This window comes from Lichenostomus cassidix, chromosome 1Aa (genome assembly GCF_008360975.1).
Source record: "Lichenostomus cassidix isolate B80296 chromosome 1Aa, HeHo_3.0, whole genome shotgun sequence".
Classification (NCBI taxonomy): domain Eukaryota; kingdom Metazoa; phylum Chordata; class Aves; order Passeriformes; family Meliphagidae; genus Lichenostomus; species Lichenostomus cassidix.
The window spans coordinates 45181737-45204686 of NC_139480.1; the positions used below are offsets into that span (position 1 = coordinate 45181737).

The window sequence follows — 22950 nt, forward strand, 5'->3', positions numbered from 1 at the left end:
TTCAGATCTTTGTCTGAAATCAGTTTCATGATCTTGCATTCCAGTATAGAATCACTTATTTAATATTCACATCTGTATTAGTTGCTGCCTCCTAAATGAATTTCCATCATAGCTCATGTTTCCCCGTTACAGCAGTGCTTTGATTTTAAATTACACTTCCCAGCTCTAATATTCAGACATAACTGCATCAGCTAATCACTCTGAGCTACAGACAGAGATTCTTAACAGTTTTGCCTTGCTCCGTTTCTCTTTGATTCATAATAGAATTTGAGTGGCTTAATTATTTTTTGCTGTTTGAGTTTCTTATTGAAAAACGGTCTTTAAAAATCCTTGATAAATGTACTTTGTTTTACTTCTCATACTTCTCTTGTAGCCAAAGTTCCCTTGTAAGGAATGGGATCCAAACTTGCCATCGTTGTGTCTTCCAAATCCTGAGTATCTGGCACCAGAATATATTCTCTCTGTGAGCTGTGAGACAGCCAGTGATATGTACTCTTTGGGAGCTGTTATGTACGCAGTGTTTAATAAAGGGAAACCAATTTTTGAAGTCAACAAGCAAGATATTTTTAAAAGCTTTAGTAGACAGCTGGATCAGGTATTTGTTCTATTTGTGACTATTTGTTGATTTTCATATTTGCGAAGTTATTATTGTTAAAATAGATTTAAATATTGAGAATACAATCAGTGCTCCAACATAAACTGTCTGATAATGGTATCTTAGTCTTGCATACTGTTTTGATAACAAGAAAAAAAATCGTAGCAAAAGATGGGAAATAAAAATATGTCTAGAGGAGGTTACATGTACCAACTTTATCAACTACGAATTGCATTTTTCACCTAGTTTCTCTGTAAACCTGTTAAATGCTGGTCTTGTGAAATAATGCTTACCTGTTGGGGTGAACAGTATGAAGCACATGGCAGTGAATTACCTATGTAGGACTATAGAAGAGGGCTGGGTTTGGGTTTGGAGTGGTTCGATCAGTAGACATGGATGTTGGTATGCACTTAGCTATCACTATTTCACATTCTTTGTGGACTGTGAATGTTAACAGAAGACACTGTCACAGTTAATTGGATCAGCTGACACAGATTTCCTTTGTTGTAACTTCTTTGGCTGCCCATTGCCATAGTTGTATGAACTGTGTTTTAATGTGTGTAGACAGCAACTCAGATGACATTTGCCTGTTTAAAAATGTCATGTTTGTGTTCTCTGGTAACATGAACTACAGTGGGAAGCTGAAAAAAGAGAGATGGGACCTAAAACAGGGATTCTGTTGGGAAACAGAGAAGACTGTGAAGAATCAGAAACAGAAGGATTATAAAAGGGAAGAAGGGAGGAACATCAAAAGCATGAATAGAGAAACCATCAAAAGAACCAAGTATAGGCCTGTTGTATATTGGCAATAGTTACATGCAGGATTTTCTGACTTCATGGTGTATGTGCTTGAATTCCTTACACAGCTGAGCCGTTTAAACTCCAGTAATCTTCAGAATATTCCCGAGGAGGTGCGGGAACATGTAAAGCTGCTCCTGAATGTAGCTCCGGCAGTCAGACCAGACGCAGATCAAATGACTAAGGTCAGTCCATGGAAAGTACAGTAGCCCTAGGAAAGAGAGAAATTAGTGCTTGGTTTGTAGAGCTATTGTAAAGTGTTTTCTGTTAAGCATTTTAGTTGAAATGTTAAATATTTTTTAACCATTTGGAAGTAATGTGAGTTGATGCCAAAAGTTGCCCTTATGCTGACATTTATTTAAACGGAAAAAGTGGGTACTGAGACAGGATTTAGAAAAAATATTCAATGCAACACTGTTTTATTCCTTTTCATAGAGTTGGATGCTTTTCTATGCTATGCTTTTATACAACTCAGTCTGTAAAATTATATTGGAAGGATTTGAGAGGGGGAAAATTATGAAGGGCAGTAAATGTAAGGACTAACTTTTGGCTTAATGTTTTTGATGTACTCTTCAATATGCAGAAGAATAAGGTGTATTCAGAAATTATTTGCCATAACAAAGCAAAATTTAATTGCAAGTAGGATACCGAGAGTTTTAATTTGGCAAACTGTTGCTCCATTTTCCTGTCTGAAAGTGGAACTTGAAGCATGGTTCTTCCCTTGTCTTACGCCCCATTTTCTCCTATCTGGTAGCCTTTCAGGTTCCTGGTTGTAGATTTGCTTTACTAAAGAATTATATTATTTTGCTGTGGTGTAAAAACATGATATGCAGAGATAAATATCAGTGTTTTAACTGTTGGAAGAAATAGTGAGTGAAGAAGGAGGTGGGAGCAGGTAATGGTTTTGTCCACTTATATACTGAAAGATGGGAAATAAGGGAATTGGCAAATATTTCTCAGGTATCAACTCAATTGTGTGAAGGACCACAACAACCAAATCTATAAGTGGTTGCATTAAGCAGTATGGTTTTGTAAAGATGTTAAGTCTCTTTTTCCACATCTGCACTGCACTGCACACTGAATTGCAGGGTAGAGATAATAGAGCTTCTGGGGTTTCCTGGAGTTTCCAGGGGTTGTAGCCATACCTGGATGACTTAGTAGGTAATCCTTTGTTGTAATATTAAATAGCAGGATTATTCCTGGGAGAATTTTTAATCAAAGTTTTTATTCATTACAATGCTTTTGTAGGCAGCTTATTGTATAAGAAAGAATGTTTTAACTTGGATACAGATAACATGCGTGAGTTTTTGAAAAATGCTCGGAGAATTCTGTCTTAATAATAAACTCGTATCTGAGTACTAATACTACTTGGTATGTTAAAAATTAATTTTCTATGTGTTAGTTGCAGACATGTCATTGTAAAGGTTTACTGTAGTGCATTGAAAAGGTAAATAGATTATTATATTTTGGAATTATTGTGGCAGTGTCAGTGTTGTCTCACTCCAGATCACAACCTTTTAATCTTACTTTTAGATACCATTCTTTGATGATGTAGGAGCAATGACTCTTCAGTATTTTGATTCATTATTTCAAAGGGATAACCTGCAGAAATCACAGTTTTTTAAAGGACTACCAAAAGTTCTGCCAAAACTACCTAAGGTATGTGTGAATGATGTTTCTCCCTATAAGATTGCTTCAAGTGTTTTTGTGGCAAGGCAGTTCTGGAATGTTGAATGATGTGGAGCTTCCTTCCCTCAGTAGACTAAGTGCTTTCTTGTGCTGGCAGTGCTCAGAAATCTCAAAGGCAAATGCCTGTCACTACATATTTCTCCTGTGTAGTGTTAAACATTATGTCTAGACTGGCTCCTTTTCCTTTTGTGGTATACCTTAATTTATGCAAGCCATAATGCCTATGTGATAGAAAAATAGTATTAGTTTAATACATAGTATAAGAACTGAGCTTCTCAACCTGTGCATTAAATTTCTTTATTTTTAATCCTGTTTTGCACTACACAGTGCAAAATAGATGGCATGTATTTCACCTAATTTTAGACAGCCACTGGTTGACCTAATCACCTTTAGGTCATTCTTTTACTTTTTTTTTTCTGTCTTGAAAGTATATTTTATGAGGGAAGTGGCTGTGCCCTTGAACCATATATTTCTGTTTACTGACTTCAAAAGCTTTTAAGGATTCCTAATTCTACAGTAGACATCCGCAGTTTAAATATCTATTTCATCAGCAGAACTCTTTATTTAGGGAACATACCTGGAGTTTACAGGGAGATATAGTAGGATTACATGTTTGTTCATGGAATGATGGGCTGGAGGAAAAAAAAAATTGTTTTGGGGGCTTCTAGGATCTTTTTAAGGGTCTTGTTAGGGTCTTTTTAAAGAAAGCATATAGAGTAAGATTTTTGTAACTCGTGTGTGGCTGAAACTCTTATTTTCTGTACAGTTAATTGCTTTTTGTTGATCTTCACAGTTGTTAAAGTCTTCATTAATGTTTTGAGTGCAAACACATAAAAGTAAGCAAAGTAGCACGGTGTAAATTAGCTATAGTGTACTGGGCAAATAAGAGATGAAAACTGAAAATTATTTGTCTGCTTTTTTGTAAATATCAGGCTAATACAAAAGCTGCTGAACTGGCACAGTGGTAACTTACTGCAGTGCAGTACATGATTCATACTTGGGTTTTTTTTTCTTTTAGCGTGTTATAATTCAGCGAATTTTGCCTTGTTTGACTTCTGAATTTGTGAATCCTGATATGGTACCCTTTGTCTTGCCCAACGTGCTCTTAATTGCTGAGGAATGCACCAAAGAAGAATATATCAAGCTCATTCTGCCTGATCTTGGTCCTGTTTTCAAGCAGCAAGAACCAATCCAGGTATGTTAATATCATTCATACTACAATTTTTCTCTTTCCTGTTTTTTTTTCTCTGAGAAAATGACTAATTGTTCTATTTCCCTTTTCCAGCTTCACACACATTGCTCAACCTGCTCTGTAGTTGTCCAGGCAGTCAGTCTTGATTCATACAAAATAGATTTTTCCAGGAAATTCACAAAGCCTCTACCTCTGCTGGTTTAGATGGGTTCTCTGAGAGTATATTTGCATTTATAGATGAGATGAGATTTGCAAAAAAGGAAACATTTAATTTACCACTTGATTTTGGTTGATTTGAACACTTACCTGGCCAATCTGAGCAGGGTTGTACAGTACAATGTTTGCATATATTTTACCTGTGGTTTTTTGGTTTGGTTTTTTCTTTTTTTGTATCCAGATTGCTGACATTTGGATAATGGGATGGAAAAACTGTAATTTTGACGCTCTTTTCTAAGAACTAGTTATTAATGATAATAAGAGTAGTATTTATTTGAGGATTGCGCAAAAATTTGTGAAATTTGTTTAATTTTATTTGACAAATATTATGTGTAAGTAAAATATGCTGTTTAAATGTATAAAAGTGGTAAGACATAATCATTAATGTAAAAGAGCAAAATTTACATCCTTTTATCATCACTCCATGCATGATGGTTCCTGAGAAATCTGTCACAAAGTGAGGCATTATGCCATCACAGATGAGAGACAGGTATGCATTTATTCTAGCTCACTCCTGTATGCCATTATTTCTCTGCAGAGAACTTGAAGGGCAAGATAGACATAGGAATGAGCAAGCAGACCTTTTATTTCTGGGTTTCAGAAAACTGGACCAGAGAACTGTCATACTGAGGAAGGGGTGGAAGGGCACAACAGTATAACTGAGAATACCTCAGGAAATTTGAATTACTTAATGCTGTTTATACTTGGTACACTGAAGCTTGATGTTAGCTTTTCTGTCTTGAAAAAAGTAAATGTTTAACCAACCTAAAGCCAGTGAACACCTCATTTGTGCTGTGTCATCCTAAAAGGTAACACCGTGTTTTGCTGCCTTTAACATTAGATATGTGACACAATCCTCGCCACAAAAAGTTTGTTGCAGAGTTACTACATCTGCAGCATAATGGGCACAAAAGCTGGTTTGTGTCTTCAGAAATGAGGGAAGCAAAATACAAACTTGGGTTCAGCTCATAAAGACAGGGTTTTGCAAAGTTTTTCTGTGACTGTCTAGACACTATTAAATTCTTACGCTGATTATTTCTAATGCAAAGTGCTACATGGTTTATTCAACTATTATTTCTGTGGTCTTTTTAGTATGGCAAAGTTCAAGTAATCTAGGTCATGTTTTCAAAGTTAATATATCAGAAATTCTGGGAAAAAAATACAAAGGTTTGGAGAGCCAGAGGATAGAATTGCAGGTCTCACTATCTTTGTACAAGGCAGAAGTGTGTAGTTTCTGTGTGTATGTAACTCCTGGAGAGGGGCAGACAGGGAACATACCAGTGTTTCTTTCAGGCACTCTTTCAAGATGTTACACATTTGTTTGAGGGGCCTGTTGCTTGACTTTTGTAGCATATTTGAATTAGGAAATGAGTGTATCATAGGGAAATTGCTAGCTAGTGTTCACAATGTCTTTTTGTGAGCAAATTCATAATATGAAAGTGGAATATTTAGTTAAACTTACTCTTGGGGTTAGTGGGGAGTAACATGTGCTGTAAGTTAACATCTTAGCTTACTCTCACAGAGCCTCCCAGACAAGCCCTTAATTTGTATCTACAGGATTCCACAGAGAGTTAGCATAGGATGTGTGGTAAATTCATTTTTTAATTCACTACACCGAAGTGTACCCTGGCAGGTACTGGGCTCTGCATTAATGAGGGAAGCATTACTACTTAGAGTGCAACTGCTAATTGCATAATAGATTATGTGTGTGAATCTGTGACTGTACCATTCTTTGTTTTTATCTAAGTAGATTAAAAGTATCAAATATGATCCTAGAAGCTTAAAAGAAAAGGTGTTCTTTGGAACAGTGTGAACTGCATTGTAGTTACACGCAGGTAAAAAGAGAGAGATCAGAAATGATTGGCTTTATCTTAGTTAAAAAGCATTGACAGCCACTGTAAAGAGCTGAACTGCTTCTGTGAAATCTGAATCTAAATTGCTAGATAGTACTTGGTTACTTTAGAGATTTTCTAGTTGTTCAGTAACAGTTTTCATTCACGTCCATTTCAAATTTGCAAAAACAATCAAACAATATTTCTCCAAAGCTATAGATTTAATCAATATAGAAACTGTAATGCCACAATATTATGGGGTTGTTAGAGAAGAATGGGTGTTAAGAGCATTTGTAGATTTCAAAACATCGAGTTCAGGGCAAACAAAGATTCTATATTGAAGAAAACTATAAAATCTAGCTTTAAAACTGATCTCATCCATCTCACCCTGATTGTCCCAAATACAGGGATTTTGCACCACAATCAGTGTTGACAGAATGAATGAATGAATGATTTTGTGTGCACGTGTTCAGTTTGGGAAATTACATATATCCAATAAGAAAACACATATTAGCTACAGTATAAAAATCTATTTTTCTTCTCTGTAAAGGAAAGCAAATAAAAGGGCAAAAATTTTAGAGTGGTCTTGGTACATTTCTATTTCTACACTTTGATTCTTTTTATTTGACATACAAGCACTGATTGCCATGTATTTTTAGACAAAAATTTAAGTCTTCCTACTAAATACTTGGACTTTTGTTATTGATGTGCTACTTTTCATCATGATTTATCCATCTAGTTTAACCTATTTTCTAAAAGCAATCTTGGTATCAGCGGGTACTCAGTGTCCACTCTAGCAGCTGTCTGAGCTGAGCTATGAATCTTACAAGTTAAATAGTGCTCTGTATTTGAGACTGATCTGGCTGTGTGACTTAGAGTAGTGTTTAACTGTTAGATGGCATATGTGCTATTCTAGTGTTATTTTTTAGGTTAATTGATGTGAGGTCTTTTTGTTTGAGATTTTTTATTCTATAATTCAAAATTTCCATGTTAAATAGAATAAATGCATTTTCTGTCCATCTAGTGGCTGTAATATTCTTTTCATTACATCCCTATTTCGATTTTAGGCACATGGAATACAACTTGTATATGTGGAGTTGTGATCAAGTGCTTTGAGGACAGAATTTTAGGGGTAGTTTTTCAAAAGTTTAGATTTTTTAGCAGTGATGCATTTATAAAGATTTTCTGTGGATGTATTTTAACAAGAGACCATAAATAGAAACAAGAATTATTTACAAGCTCTTGTAAATAGGAACAAGAACTGCTTACTGAGTCATTATGATTTGTTATTTGAGAAGGGTCAGTCTAAAACATGCATATTTTGTTTGATTTGTATTTGCTCTTTTTAAAATGCAATAACATGTCAAAGTGTTTTTTGTCTTCCATGCCTTCAGGCAAGCAACATGGTAAGTGATCACATTTACTGAGTTATAAGAAAACTTCTGAAATTTTTTTTATATGATACACCACGCTTTAAATTGAAAATACATGCTTTGCAGTTAAAACTTTTGGCTTCTGAATTGTCCTTCTTTTAATAGATATTGTTAATCTTCCTGCAAAAAATGGATTTGCTTCTAACCAAAACCCCACCAGATGAAATAAAGAACAGTGTTCTACCAATGGTTTATAGAGCCTTGGAAGCACCTTCAATTCAGATCCAGGTAAAGTAGTTGCAGCCTTTATTTAAAACTCTTTTTTCACTCTTTCAGCTGATGTGCCAACTTTTTGTATATCCGTGTGTTTGTTTACTTGAAAAAAAAAAAAAAGCTGTATAGTATGCCTGAATGTTGAAAGAGATTAATTCTTTATTAAAAAACATCTCTTTCTGGTAAAGCAAAATTTAGTTCCCTTTTTTCCCAGGAGGGTCACCACTCAACTGTTGTTCTAATGCTCTTATTCTACATTCTTACTAGCCACCATAGCAGAAAGTAGGATATGCATTTATATTTCACTGCCTGTGCAGCAGAAACTATGCAGGCATGCATGCTCTTCCCAGTCAGTGAGAGGTGGCTTTTTCTGAGCTCCTGCTGGTGGGAACATCTGTGCTGACAGTTACCTTGGGAGACCTGATGTGCTGTAGAATCACATTAATATACCTTCTGGTGACATTTTTATGTATCCATATTTTATTCTTTTCTCCTCACGTTTTCTCCGCCTTTCTAAGGTTCTTCTGGGGATTTTTTTAATCGTTCAACTGGAATTAACTTCCAGTTACCCAGAAATATTCAGGAGTGGGAGATAAAGAAATTGAGTATTTCTCAAAGACAGTTTTGGATAATCAGATGTGACTTCTGCCTTTGCAAAACCTTTGTAATATTGGGGAGAGAGGTTTTTGCTTCTAAGTACCTGGCATGAGTTTTTTTTCTGCATCAGTACTTTGGTTACTAAGGTGTTTACTTGCATCATATACTTAGTATTGCTGTCTCTAATTTTTGAGATTGGGCTGAAATTGTGTGTTTATTTTTTCTGTTGCTAAAGTATTGTTAATCTTGACATGGTATTTTATCTTTCAGTCTATCATTGTAGTGCACTATTATTGATAGCACTCATTCAAATTTTCTTGATTTATGTAGGAGATTGGTAGTTTGATGTAGTCAAAGCTGGGTTTTATATAAGGGTGTCTCATGAAAATACAATATATTCTTGCCATTCAAGTACTTCATTACGAATGTATGGATGCTCTTTTTTTAAAATCCATTTTCAAAGGTTCTGTATACATACCATGATGCTTTATTATTCTACCTGTTTTTAAGTGAGTCTGATAGATTAAGGTCAGCTTAGTTGAACATATTTCCTTAAAAGGAAAGCTTAAGAAGACATTTCAAACTAACTTTGATATTGAGTTATGTTAGTACTAATTTTGTAATAAATATACATAATTCTTTTTAAACTTATGTGGAACCTTTTTTTTGTAGGAGCTTTGCCTAAACATAATTCCCACGTTTGCCAATTTAATAGATTACCCATCAATGAAAAATTCATTAATTCCAAGAATTAAAAATGCATGTTTGCAAACTTCTTCTCTTGCTGTGAGTATCATAGTGATGTTATTTCTAGTCTTCAGAAAATGTTGTTACCTCTAATTACTTTGGGTTTCCCATGTTGTGTCTTTAAAGAAAAGCCCATCAATGTGTTCTGATTTCTTACTGATGTTTTTCACTTTTTACAAATGCAAAAGCACCATTTACTTTTTTAACAATTTTTAAAGTTAACAACTTACTGTGTTAATACTGTAAAAATTATTGAAGTGGGTTCCATAGTAACATACATTGACAGTGTTTGTCATGCATAAAAGCCAAAGTTTTGTGAGCGTAAAAACAAGTGTTTTTCTTTCATGATGGGAAAGCATTTTTTTACCTTGTCTTGAATTTTTCATATATACAGGTTTTCTTACAAGTTTTGTAAAGATTTTTAGTTTTTGTTTTTGGTGGGTTTTTTGTTTCTTTTTTTGTTTTTTGGTTTTTTTCTATAAATAAAGTGATTGTTTAATTCTTATAACACTTCACAGGTCCGGGTAAACTCACTAGTGTGCTTGGGCAAGATTTTGGAGTACTTGGATAAATGGTTTGTGCTTGATGATATTTTACCTTTTCTACAACAAATTCCATCAAAGGAACCTGCAGTGCTCATGGGAATTTTAGGTAACTAATACTTCCAACTTTCTCTTTTGTGCTTTGACATTGTAAGTCTGAGAGCTTTCTGTGTTATCACTGAACATGTTTACATAGTGTATCCCTAAAATGACTATTTAAAAACTTCCTGTTTCTGGTTCTTAAGTATGTCCCTGTTCAGTTTTCTTATGTATGACATCTGAACACTAGTACATACAGATTTTAGTCTTCAGGGCCCAGTGCGATTCTGAGTACTCACTGCAGTTCTTGGGCTGTTACACTTACATGGACTGGATGCTCCACACAGTCAGAGAGGCTGTTTTCTTCAGAGGAATATGTGAATTGCCATCTTTCAGATGCTGAGCACTTGGCTGGAGCTTTTGAGATGTTACTGTTTCCTTCTTCTACCATTCTTGCATGGCAGATGCTAGAAATTATTGTCTCCAAATCTGCTGTTCTTTACTGCAGGTTTTGTTAGACTCATTTTGTTGGACATTTAAGCACACAGTGGTGCCTGTGCACAGAAATGGAACACAGTCTGGGTGAGGTCTCACAAAATGACTAACAAAACCTAATGGCTTGGTGCTTCTGGAAGGGGAGACCTGACTCCCACTTGAGCTTTCCTACTGCCACTTGGTGCTTGCCTATCTCAGGGTGTGTGATTTTAACAATTTGAATGGGCTTAAGGAGTCCAGATGACCAGAGCCACTTCCAAGAAAGAGGTGTGACCTCTTTGCCAAGTCTGGAAGACAGTGACCATTCCTCTTACTGACTGCAAAGTGGTGTAGACCATTTGTAACAGCTGGGCTGTACTGCCAGTAACCCTCTTTAAACACTGTACTAATATGTGATGGCAGCATTATTTTTATTTGCTCAAAAGCAGCAAAAAGGCATCTTACCTGTACTGGTTTAAAGCTGCCTGTTTCCCTTAATCCTTGCAGCTTTGACTTATATTTGCTATCTAAGAATAAGGGACACTTTTTTGCTTTAGTTGTGTTAATCTTGAATTCTGCTCAGGTACAGTGAGTAAGTGAATCCTATTTTGGAAATGATGGGCTGAAATGAGATTTTTATACTCAGGCTCTCCTTTCTTCCAGAATCATAATACCATTCTTCATCATCTTTGTCTTGGTGACAGCTCTGTTCTACTGCCACAGAAAGTGGGGAAAGCTGCTGTGTCTTTTATGCTGATATGTTCAGTGTTTGGCCCCAGAGCTGGACTGTTTAAGCAGGGGACTCTTCCTGTCAGAAACACTACAGAACTTTTGGGCTTAGCACTGGGTCTCTTGTGCCTGTCAGGATTCTTTCTTCAGTGATTTTAAAATACAGAGATTACACCTGAGTTCTGATCCTATGTGTAACACAGCCCCAACCTTGTAGGTAACAGTGTTTATAAAATACCATCACAGAGCAGAATGATAGTTAATCCTAGCTACTTGCAGTGTGCCAAGAGAGAACACATCCTTAGTTAATGCAGCTTGATTTCTCAAGTGGCAGTCTGTCAGTTTGTGGTAACTCACTTGGACATGATCTATTCCAAGATGCATATTCTCAGATAATTGGCCAGAACAATACATTGAGTAATACCAGGTTTCATAACTGCAAAGTGTGACTTTGGACATCCTCTTGTTCTAAGTTGTAGCAAAGCCTCTTGCTGTTGTGGGTCAGTGTGTGGCCTTTATGATTCTCTTGGTCATGTTTGTCCCTGCTTGCACACAAACACTGTGATTGTTCAGATGATCAATACATACATGAGTGCGCTGCTTTAAGTTTGTTCACATTGTTTACTCAACTTAACAGTTTTTGCTGTTTTGATGTTGTACGTTAGGTATTTACAAATGTACATTTACTCACAAGAAGTTGGGAATCACCAAAGAACAGCTTGCAGGAAAAGTGTTGCCCCATCTGATTCCTCTTAGTATTGAGAACAATCTTAATCTCAATCAGGTAGGAACATGACTGTTTTGCATGCTTTTACCTGACAGTTATCAGAGAATAAATTTAAACTGTTGTCTTAAAAAAAAAATCATACGTTACTGCATGTCTGTGTCTTGTAAAAACAAACAGTACCACAACCCTTCCCAGTTTTACTGTCTCTGTGTTTGAAGCTTGTTATTTTTCAGTGTATGTAACTGATCTGGTGTAAAATGTCAATTATACTGTCACCTTTCAAATATCCTGCAAAAGCAGTTAGCTACTAACGTAGTAGGTGTTCAAATAAAATGCTATATTGCTATGAAATACAGGGAAAGGGAATAGTAGGTCGATTGGTTTGTCTGAAAATGAATCTGATGGTATTCATATGTGGGGGTTTTTTTGTCTGCATTGCCCCATTTCAGTTTTTTTTAAGTGACCTGTATTTTGTCCTGTTTCATTAAGCACTCTGCTTGTAGTTTGGTATCTAATGTATGACAATGAAGGTAGATTATAAATTATTTTAAACTCTGAAGTTTGCCATTATGTACTGTAGGTTTATGAGGTATTACCTGTTAAGTTACACCTGTCTGAATTCCATCACTGCAAAATCCAAACTTCTTATATATTTCTTTTCCAGTTCAATTCATTTATTTGTGTTATAAAAGATATGCTCAATAGACTGGAAGCAGAGCATAAAACAAAACTTGAGCAACTTCATGTCATGCAAGAGCAACAGAAGTAAGTGTAAATGTTTGTATTGGAGAAGTAGTAATTTTTTGGCAAATGTTAGAAAAATTTAGCCATAGCAATTAAAAAAGTAGGTAATTCTAAGTTCAGTAGTTGAGAATTACCTCAAGTAAGCACAGTTGTCAGAAGATTTGCTTCTATGTGTTAAGTTGCTTTCCTGTAGTTGCTGAGAAATAACCATACCAGAGAAACAGAAACACTGCAGCCTTTTAGAAGACTGTGATATTTTAAAGAATTTGGAGCTGTATTATGGAGTCTGATATGAGGTGAGATTTCTGAGACAAAATAACTTGGGATATCTGAATTCTGGGTCACGCTGCTCACAGGGAGAAATTAAGACCATGGGAAATGATTAGGAGACCTTTCCTATTTCTCATAGGAACATTTGTCAGTCTTCTGAAGGCATAATACAAAAGTGGTGGTGCTCTCTTAATACAATTTTTTGGTATTATTTAAATGCAGAAGAATAATCTGCATTTTTAGATTAGTGTCGTGAATGTGATTACAAAGTTGTTTTTTTGTAATGTACTCTGCACTGTGTAGATCTTTGGACATAGCCAACCAAATGAGTGGGTCTGAAGAGGCAAGATCTAGTGGTACAAGCAGTCAGGTAAGCAGCAATATGCAACTTACACATAGAACACTGAAATTTTAAATTACTTAGTTGATATTTATGTAGTCTTAAATTACAGTATTTCAAATAATGAAGGTTTTTTTTCTTTGAACTTAAACAGATTGACAAAGTATTTAATAATGGAACTGACCTTCTAACTAGTGGATCTGATAGTAAAGAGAATGAGATGTCATCAATACAGAGAAAGGTGTGCTTTACTTTATTTTGTAATTTGTTTTTGTCCATCTGTCTAATACAAGGCTGACAGGGTTGCAGAAAGAGTGTGTAAATATGTACCATATTTAAAGCTTTAGCAGAAAAACTAACTGCTTTTATACAGCACACCACCACACATAACCACATGAGAAGGTCCATGAAAAATGTTCAGATCATATAGTTGAATTTCCATGTAAGCCTATCCTTGAAAATAGCTTTGTTCAAAGTAGGCAGCAGTTAGGATTATAAATTTGTGGTCATTTTCTTTCTCCTTAATTATTAAACTTAAACTTCACTCCTAAATTAAACTTAAACTTCACCGCTGGATTTAGGTAGGAAAAGCAACATAGAGATCCTTATGGCAAAATGACAAGAAAAATGAAGATAAAATATATAGAATTTAAAGTAGTAGCAGAGACTAACTTTTACTGTGCCTTTCAAAGTTAAGTGAAAACAGTCAATATGGGATTAAATACAAGAAGCAAAGGAAAGACATAGCATAGCATAGAATTTAAGCAGTAATACAGTAAACATAAGCTTTAACTATTGTAAAATTATTTTCATACTAATAATTATGGAAATGGCTCCCCAGAATCTGTATATTGTATCCTTTCTATTTCTAGTTATCTGAATTCTCTCACTAATTTTAGACTGAGGGGGAATGACTTAATTATTTTATCCTTCATTATTAACAAAAGCAGAGTTGAAATCCTCAAAAGACTATTGAGCAGTTTTAAAATTAAATTTCCTTTTCAACTTCATGGTCAAGTGCATTTCTATCTCAAGTTACTAACCATATAAGAACAAAACCTGTGAAGAACACTTTTTCTTATGCCCAATATTAAAGAAACAAAACTAAAGTGATTTTGTTGATGTATCTCTTTTATTTGAGATCTGCCCGAATTTCTTATTATGCTGCTTTTAATATTGTATTTGCTTTAAGTACTTTCTAGCAATATGATAAATATTACAAGAGATTTGCATTTATTTGCTTTCTCTTTTGTGTAAATAATTGTATTATTTACCACATAATATTGAGATGACAGTGCTATTATGAAATAAGAATACGAATGTAAAAATAACCATTTTGTGCTACTTACTATCAATACTTTCCCTTTTGAAGGCCTCACTTACACTGGAAGAGAAGCAAAAGCTAGCTAAAGAACAAGAACAGGCACAGAAACTGAAAAGCCAGCAACCTCTTAAGCCCCAAGCAACTACAGTGACACCTCCAGTGAAGCAGGTGAGATAGAGCAAACTGCTGCACTGTTTCCCTTGGATCTCTGATGCTTTTTCAAGGGCTGTATGCATTTAGCATTTTGTCCTCCTGTGAGTCCCTTTCGTTTTCTCTGCTGATATAACAGCACAGCTGAGAAAAGCTAAATTAAATTTTCATCTGCCTTCCATTTGCATCGTTAGCAATATTACCCACTTCTTCAATTGCTAGTGTTTCCAAGGTTATCATTATTATCAGAAAGTCATTGTTCTAGGTTAGGAAAAAGGACATATAAAGAAAGGTTTTTCTCTGAAGAGTTTATTAAGTAAATATATTAAGGATTTGTAGATAGGAATGGGGCATTTATGCAAATAGTCACAATAGTACTTTGTGTATAGTTTTAGATATCAAATTAAAGCTGCATAACAATCAGTTCTAAGTAGCAAAGAGCAAAAATAATCTAATTTCTCTTGTGTATTATTACATTTCATGCCCTATTCCATGCAGTGAATTCTAATTTCTGAAAAATTAATGCCAGGTCTGCAGGGATAATGATAAAATACTACTGGTAGAGAGTCTGTACAGGAAAAACATCTAACTGCGTTTTACGTGTTTTGCAGACAAAAGACTTGACGGATACCTTGATAGATAATATGTCATCTTTGACTAGCCGTCCTATCAACCAAGCTCAAGTTGCATCTTCAAACAGCTTCTCCTCTGTTCCTTCTATGGGTGTTGGAATGGGGTTTTCATCACCCATTGACAGCACAAAGAGAAATATGACCAACGGACTCAATACAACTATGGCTTTTCAGACTGCTGGGTTCAGTATGGGAGCAGGTCTCGCCACTCAGAATTTCTTCAGTGGTCCAAGTGCAGCAGGAGCTACCCAGATGAACATTGTACCACCTGCCAACATGCCAAATTACAGTCCTATGAATGCTGCATCTGCAATCACTCCTCTGACACAACAAAACAGACCCCCAGATATGTCTGCTTTAGATAATCTTTTTGGCCCTCAAAAACCCAAAGTTAGCATGAAACAGTTGGCTCAGCAGAAATCAAGCCAGTGGGTTAATCAGTTTGTACCACCACCAGGGTCCCCAAACACGAGCAATCCAGTGTTGGGACCTCAGATGAACATGATGGGACAGCCGGGCTTTGGTATACAGGGTAATCCTTTCTTTTCTCCTCAGAACTTCTCACAACCAGCAAACACAATGGCAAACAGCAGCTCAGCTAGTAATGACTTGAAAGATCTTTTTGGGTAAAATGTTTTGTTTTCTTCTTTCAAAGATTGATGAAATTTGGATCATGGGTAAGCTGATTAACATCTTGTTTTGATTAGTAAAAACGTGACTTGGGGAAACTTGCAACCCAACAAAATAAAGACTTTTGCACAGGAAAAAAGGCTGATGTTGCATTCACCTGGTACTGCAGTGGAATTGTGTAAGTGCAAAGTCATCTTACATGCTAAAGATTGCCCGTCTCTTTACCAACATGAGAGTGCTGAAGGTGGGATGCATATATTCAACTGAAAAAGAAGTGTATCAGACTTATTCAGAGGTGTACTCAGTCAAGTCCTATGAAATTTCCTACAAAATTTTGTTTTTTGAGTTCAGCAAAAGTACTTAGGGGATAATGATGCTAGTGGATGCAAACCTGGAGAATTGTTCATGTTGCCTGAATTTGTCACAAGCTGTCATTTTGACCTATGACAGCTTGCAAAAAGAAAATTCATATGCTGGCCCAAAAGTTTTGATAGCCAAATTATACAGAGAGAACTCTAATGAATAACTGTGGACGAGACTAAGAAGGGAGCACATTTTGACTTCCTTCTCTTATGTAAGATAATGTAATGAATGTGGTGGTAAATTCTAACAGGATTCATCGAGCATAAGAAGTTGTTCTAAAATTTTGTACAAGTTTGGGACAGAGTAAGAACACTGCTACAAAGGTCATGCTGGTTTACAATCTCTTTTATAATCCCAGATCCTTCTTTCAAGCCCCATAGCAAGAGCAACATACCACTTAAGCAGGACTTAAAAATACATGTGGTGATTTCATCACATTTGCCATATATTCCATTGTTTTGGCTAATATGATACTACTTCTAACTGATGTATAAAAAGAATAATTGTAGTTATGAAACCTCTCAAAATGAATGTAAATGTAAAATTCACGTTGACTGCCCCAACTGTGTAACTAAACACATACTATACAGTTACACAGAAATATCTTGAATTAATTAATAATTTTTGGCTCAGTTGAGAAGATGAAAAAGGATCACCTTATACAAGCTGCACAGGGTTGTGTGAAAAAGCAGACTGCCATAAATTGCCTTGACAAGTGAACTATTTCATTTTAATTTTGTTTTAAATCAACTCCTTATGAAGGATAGATTGACATGAAGTGATTTCTCAAATATGGATTTGTAAACTCTAGAGTATATGATGAATACACAGTTATTCCAGATCCTTTTTATTGTATTACTCTAAATTCAATAAAGGTCTCCAGAAATCCAAATAGTAGTTTATTCTGCTTCCCAGAAGGTGTATGTTCAGCTTGCCCATGATGGAAGCTCTGCTCTGTTATACACTACTGTTGGGTTTTAACTTTTTTTCCCTAAGAACTTCAAGAGCTTTCTTACCTAATATTTTGAAGACTATAAATGGTTATTTTGAGAAGGAAAGAACTAGTTACCTTTTTTATGGAAAGCCTACTTGCTTTATTTTTCAAAGCCTTTCACTGAAGAAACTTTTGTTTGCTGCTTAAGAACCAAAGGGCCTTATGCTGTAAATATGACTTGTATTTTGTTATATTTCCACAGTTCTAAGCGGTAATAGCATTAAGCATATTTCTTAAAGAATCCTTTATGTACTATAGCTGCTGCATTAGTCCTGTTATTTTGAAATACCTGGGACCAATGAATTTGTGGTCTAGAAAACAATACTTAACACCTTGTGATGTTTATGTGCTGTTAATATTCATGGTAAGCATTGTAGGTTATGTTAAAATATCCATGTAAATTTAAGTACAGGACTTAAATTTAGAGCTGTTGAACTATTTGAGTTCATTTACGGTTGCTGGCATTCTATACTCTCAATCACACTAATGTCTTCTTTTATGTCAACTCTTGAAAGCTGTGTTTTGTTTCGGTAAATTAAGGCAAGACTTGGAAGAATTACTTGAATCTGTATTCCTCTAAATTATTTGGAAAATAAGTTTATATTAGAAACATAATCTCATAGGACTCTACAATGTATTAAATTAATGCATCTATGGCAAAGGCAGTCTTACAAGTCAGTGTCCTGATCTGGAGTTTCAGTCACTGATCTCTCTGGCCTGGGGGCTTTTCAGAACTGAGTTTAGTTTAACCTATTGCAGGGAAAGCTAAGTGAAACAGAAAAAAATAATCTGATTTCATATACTAGACCTCCTGAACTGTGTAGTTTGGAGTATGTGCTTTTGGCATGGGCTATGCGAGAACATAATCTATTTTGTAAGAAGAAAAAAAAATCCTACAGGTTCATATGACAAGAAGCTCTTTTATGAAGTGGTAAGGCAATGAAATAAGGGCTTTCTGACTCAAGAGAAAGGATTTTTTTTTTCATTTATATTACATAATTTTGATTTCTCTTGTTTGCTGCAAGTTTAAAAATGACCACAGTAGGACAACAAAGAAAACGGGAAAGGATGCTTTTAAAAGCTCTAACAAAATTTTCCAGTTATTTAAAAAAAAAGAAAAAAGATAACTACAGTTAAAATGAGCGAGTCCAATCCCTCTTCCACAGAGATGCTTCCTGCTTAGAGTGTCAGGAAACTCAGTGTGTGTGAACTTCTCTAATTATTTCTTAACTTAAAGGAGAGAGAACTTGGAAGAGGTAAGTCACCATGGCCATGTGCCACTTGGCTCCTGCTACAATAGATTTTCCTTAGGAAGCCTTGTCCAATTGATCTCTCCACTTACAAGTCATCATTCTGAGGTCCTGCAAGAGGCTGGAAGACTTGTGTTGTGGCCAGAGTGAATTGTTAGAGAGCAGCAATTGTGCTTCACATCCAAGTTGAGTTTTGGGACAGAGAAAGGGGAAGGGACAATGTTACAAAATGTGGGTATTCCAGGAGCCTCCTGTGTCTGAACTTGGATGGAAAGCAGTGTTACATCTAGCTTGGCCTGAAGCAGAGGTTCTGCATGGTCCTCATGTGTAGCAAAATGGAGAACACAGGTTTGAAATTGGTGCCTGATTAAGAAATTAAAAATGCTGTTATTGAAATAGTAATCTGGTAAAAAATAAGTTCTTTACACTGCCTCAAGCAAGACTGTAAATTACACTAAATTTCTGCCCTTTGTATTCAACCTAATTTAAAGTAAAAAATGTGGAAACCTGTAAGGTTATATCATCACAGCCTCTATCCTGTGCACCCACTGTGAGCATATCTTCACTCTACTGTGGAAATGGGAACAGGGTCTGGGCTGAAGTGCCCAGCCCACCTTGTTTACATTCATTTTTAAAGGGGAGATAAAGGGACAGGAGTAAGTTCCTATTCTTTAAGTGGTTAATCTATATTATATTTACTACAAAAGGAGAAGCTATGTGAAAATAGCTGCATGTCTTACATGCATCAGTTGCACTTAGGCTGCTCTGGTGTATGCTAATTGAACATGACTGCACCAAGACAGCAGTGTTTTCCATATTCTATAGAGCTCTTGGTTCCATTTGAGTTAAAGTATGAAAGTCTCCAAAGCATCCTCTCAAAACTCAGTCTTAGAAAGCAAACTAATCCTGCTAGAGGGAAGGAATGTATTAAAGAGGCTTGAAAAGCCTCTGTTTGAGCTGATGGAGAATCTTAAAACAGCTTCAGATTAGCTTAGAAAGCCCTGGTTGTGACACTTGAGAGGAGAGAAACTGGCAATGAAACGGCCCAGGTGTCCCTGGAGGAGGGAACCAATCATCCCACAAGTGGTGTGAATAAGGCACAGCATAGCCCTTGGAACCTGCTGATGCAGGAGGGCAGCAGTACCAGAGGAGTCTTTGGAAAGGTAAGGGAGTGCACCAGTTATTTGGAAGATGGGGAGAGAAATTTTTCTGGGAACATGGGTAGAATGCCCTAGTTTGTTTTAAATTAGATACTATGGTCTCCTCACTGTGAATAAGGAATGTTGTGGGGAAGTTGTGGCCTTACACAGGTGTTGAATACCCCAAGTAAAAGGCTGAATTTTTGGATGTGTAGGTGGACAACATTTCAAGCCTTATTCTTTAAAACTTTCCTTTTCTGTTAAGTTTTGTCTTTTTAGCAACAACTGTTTCACATGTATGTGGAACCTTAACAAATACCCTGATGGCCTTTTAAAGTAAGAAAAATGTATGTTGACTTTTGCATTATAAGCCCTGTTGTAATGTTATCTGTGTCTGTAGATATGTGTGATTATATTATAGATTATAGGATTTTTTGATTTTTCAGTTCAACTGCACCAAAAAACAAAGACTAGGTGAGAAGTTAGATTTGAATCAAATTCCATAAAGCTTCCATACTGTCTAAGAGTTATATGATACTTGTGTCATCTATTATAAATATACATGCTTAGTCTGCCTACATGTGTGTGACTTGAGCAGAAAAGGAAAGTTTTATAAGTTTGTGAACACTGGATCTTGCATTACAATGAAGTTTTTGGACTTTAGAGTGACCTTTGCTTATTGATTAGGGTTTTTTTATTGGGGGTGGGATATTGCTGATTTGTGCCATTTCCAATGAAAGAAGCACTGGGAATGGGAGTACAGAAAAAAAATACCCTGTTGTATATGTAACCCTTTCTTTTTGTTGTTAAGAGATATGCTGCATTTTATATATTCCTTGTGAACTTTTCCTTTGAAATAGCTGTGAGGAAACCTATCTGGAGAATTTCAGATGAGGTAGCAGATTTTCAAATGAGGTTCTGTCTTGTACCTTACTTTCCATTAGGGTTGACTGCTTTGCAAGGGAATTAACAAGGCAGTAAAACCTTGGATTCATACACCAAACCCTCTTGCTTTTCAGGCATCACCCTTGTATCAACATAACAAATAATCCCCGAAGTTGTATTGTCTTTAAATTCTCTGAAACAGGTGTAACTGCTGTACAGATTTCTGAGATGAAGCTGTAAATTAAAATGTGTTATAGTGAACTCAGGCCTTGTGCAAAATACTTAATACTTGTTTATTTGTCTAATTGTACAGTCTCTGTACTAGTGGCAGTTTTATGTTCTGATTGTAAAACATTAAAATTCTCATGAGATTTATAAAGTGATATTATTGTGTCAGCTGTGATTCATAAATAGAACTGTCATAGCATGGCATTAGTGTATATCTGGTTTATTGGACAGCTCTTCAAAATCAAAATTATTCTTGTATCAACTTTTAGATCAGTTACTTTAAAGCTATGTAAAAGGTACAGTGACACTTTCAAGAAATTCACATCACTTTGTACTCTGAATTAGGTTGCCTATGGAAATAACTTTTCATATTTTCATGTTGGAAGATATTTTTATTGAAAATTTTCATTAAATTGACTAATAGTAACTTCTGTAGAATACTTTTTCCTTTTATGTTTTGTTGGAAATACATTTTATTCCACATACTTTTGAGTTAATTTCTTAGACATTGCTGTCCAGACATTTGTAAAATATCATCTTATGTTGCCTTCATGAAATGCATAAAAGTTCTGGGGAAAAACTGCCACACTAGATGCCTCTAAATTTAGCATTTACTTCTTCTAAGCTCACAGCTGGGATTCTGATGACATATAGTGATCTCAGTTTGCATTTTCACAGCTCATTGACCCAGAAACCAGCCCTTTCTCTAAACCTGAGTTTCAACATAGACTGCTTTGTCAGGTTAGTTTGCCAGCACTCTGAAGGAATGTAGTTCTCAGCTATTTTGTATGTATAAATTGATCAAGTATGAGACGTGTGACCTCTGACATCTGCTTAGAAGCATCCTTGTTGGCCAGAGATGGTGTGGGAGAAGAGAGTAAAAGAACAAAAAGATAGATTAGGTGAAAATAGAAAGGTAGCATCAGGTGGCTTCAGTTCTCTCTTTGTTTTCACTTGCTGAGGATGACAGCAGCCCCATTCCTTCCACAGCTGTATCCATCATGAGGCACAGTCTTGTCATATGCCAGCACCCTGCTGAGGAAATGCCTGCCTTCATCTGCTCAACAAATCACAGTTCTAATCTGACTGGAATGTCCTTCACCTTGGTAATGTTCTCTTTGTCTCTCCATTTCTGGATATTGGTAGGATATATAACTCCTACCTGTTTCTTAAGCAAGGTTTCAAGTGCTGAAATCCAATTCTGGGTTGGTTTGTTGTGGCATAAAGTTGACATTTTCATAAACTCTTTCATGAATTTAGATAGCCTAAATCTTCAAACAGGGAAAGCTGGAGATCTTTGCAGTTGGGGTTTTTTTGCCTGGAATCCTTTGATATTGGCAGCTAATTGTCTGTGGTTCATCTCTTAAATATCTCTAGTCCTACCTTTAGATTTGTTGTACACCAGAACTTCAGGTTAATCTTTTTTATATCAGTGTTTGTAGAGCTGTGTGACCAGCTGGTGACCACCGCAGTTGCTTAGTAGACTGGAAAATGGCTCATAGAGTAACAGTATGGATTCTGATTTCCTGTGCCAAACTGACAAAAGCAGGAATTCAGTTTATACTCCTATCCATGCACAAATCCAAGAGCAGCTAAATAAATACTAGTTATTCAGTTTTAAAAGCTTTAAAATAATTTACTAAGTATTCCAGACATAAAATTCTAGACATAAAATTTAAACTCTAGACTTAAAAAAAAAATCTTTTATTCCTCTGTAGGACACCTGCCTATGAATTGTACTATTACGGTTCTGTTGCAGTTTCTTCCTGAAAATTAAGGCACTTGTGAATGTAGAATGATTGGAAACTTAGAAAAGGTAGAAGTTTAATGACCTACCTATATTTACATACCAATTTTCTAAAGGTTTTTTCTTCATCCATCGTTTTGCTTGTGCCTTAATTATTACTTGGCCTTTCTTCGTGGAATTTCTAAAAATGCTTCACCTTTTGCACAACATTCAAAAGACAAGGCTTGACACTATCCTGCAATAATTAGCCAAGGATAATCAAAGAAGAACCTCCATTTGTAACTACATCAATGAAAAAATTGCTATTCTTTACTGAGAACCAAGAGGTTTGGGAGGAGAAGTTATGACACTGGCAGCATTTGTTCATGTCTCCTTGATGCAACCTAATACTTTTAAGAGCAAACAAAATCAAAACTTTGGAGAGTTTGCTT

At 35.7% G+C, this 22950-nt stretch overlaps 1 protein-coding gene across 3 annotated transcripts in view; it reads left to right on the forward strand.

Moving 5' to 3' along the window:
• SCYL2 (SCY1 like pseudokinase 2) overlaps positions 1–20927 on the forward strand; it is a 35837-nt gene extending 14910 nt beyond the window's left edge. For 2 of the 3 annotated variants that reach the window (XM_085047137.1, XM_085047144.1), the window contains exons 6-18: positions 374–595; positions 1462–1578; positions 2927–3052; positions 4101–4277; positions 7861–7983; positions 9238–9351; positions 9831–9963; positions 11762–11880; positions 12488–12588; positions 13141–13207; positions 13332–13418; positions 14550–14669; positions 15263–20927. In XM_085047137.1, coding sequence (XP_084903263.1) covers positions 374–595; positions 1462–1578; positions 2927–3052; positions 4101–4277; positions 7861–7983; positions 9238–9351; positions 9831–9963; positions 11762–11880; positions 12488–12588; positions 13141–13207; positions 13332–13418; positions 14550–14669; positions 15263–15913 — 2157 coding nt within the window. In that variant the 3' untranslated portion in view covers positions 15914–20927. The remainder of the gene's footprint in view (positions 1–373; positions 596–1461; positions 1579–2926; positions 3053–4100; positions 4278–7860; positions 7984–9237; positions 9352–9830; positions 9964–11761; positions 11881–12487; positions 12589–13140; positions 13208–13331; positions 13419–14549; positions 14670–15262) is intronic. The other variant, XM_085047151.1, reaches the window with a different exon arrangement.
• The last annotated feature ends 2023 nt before the right edge of the window (positions 20928–22950 follow it).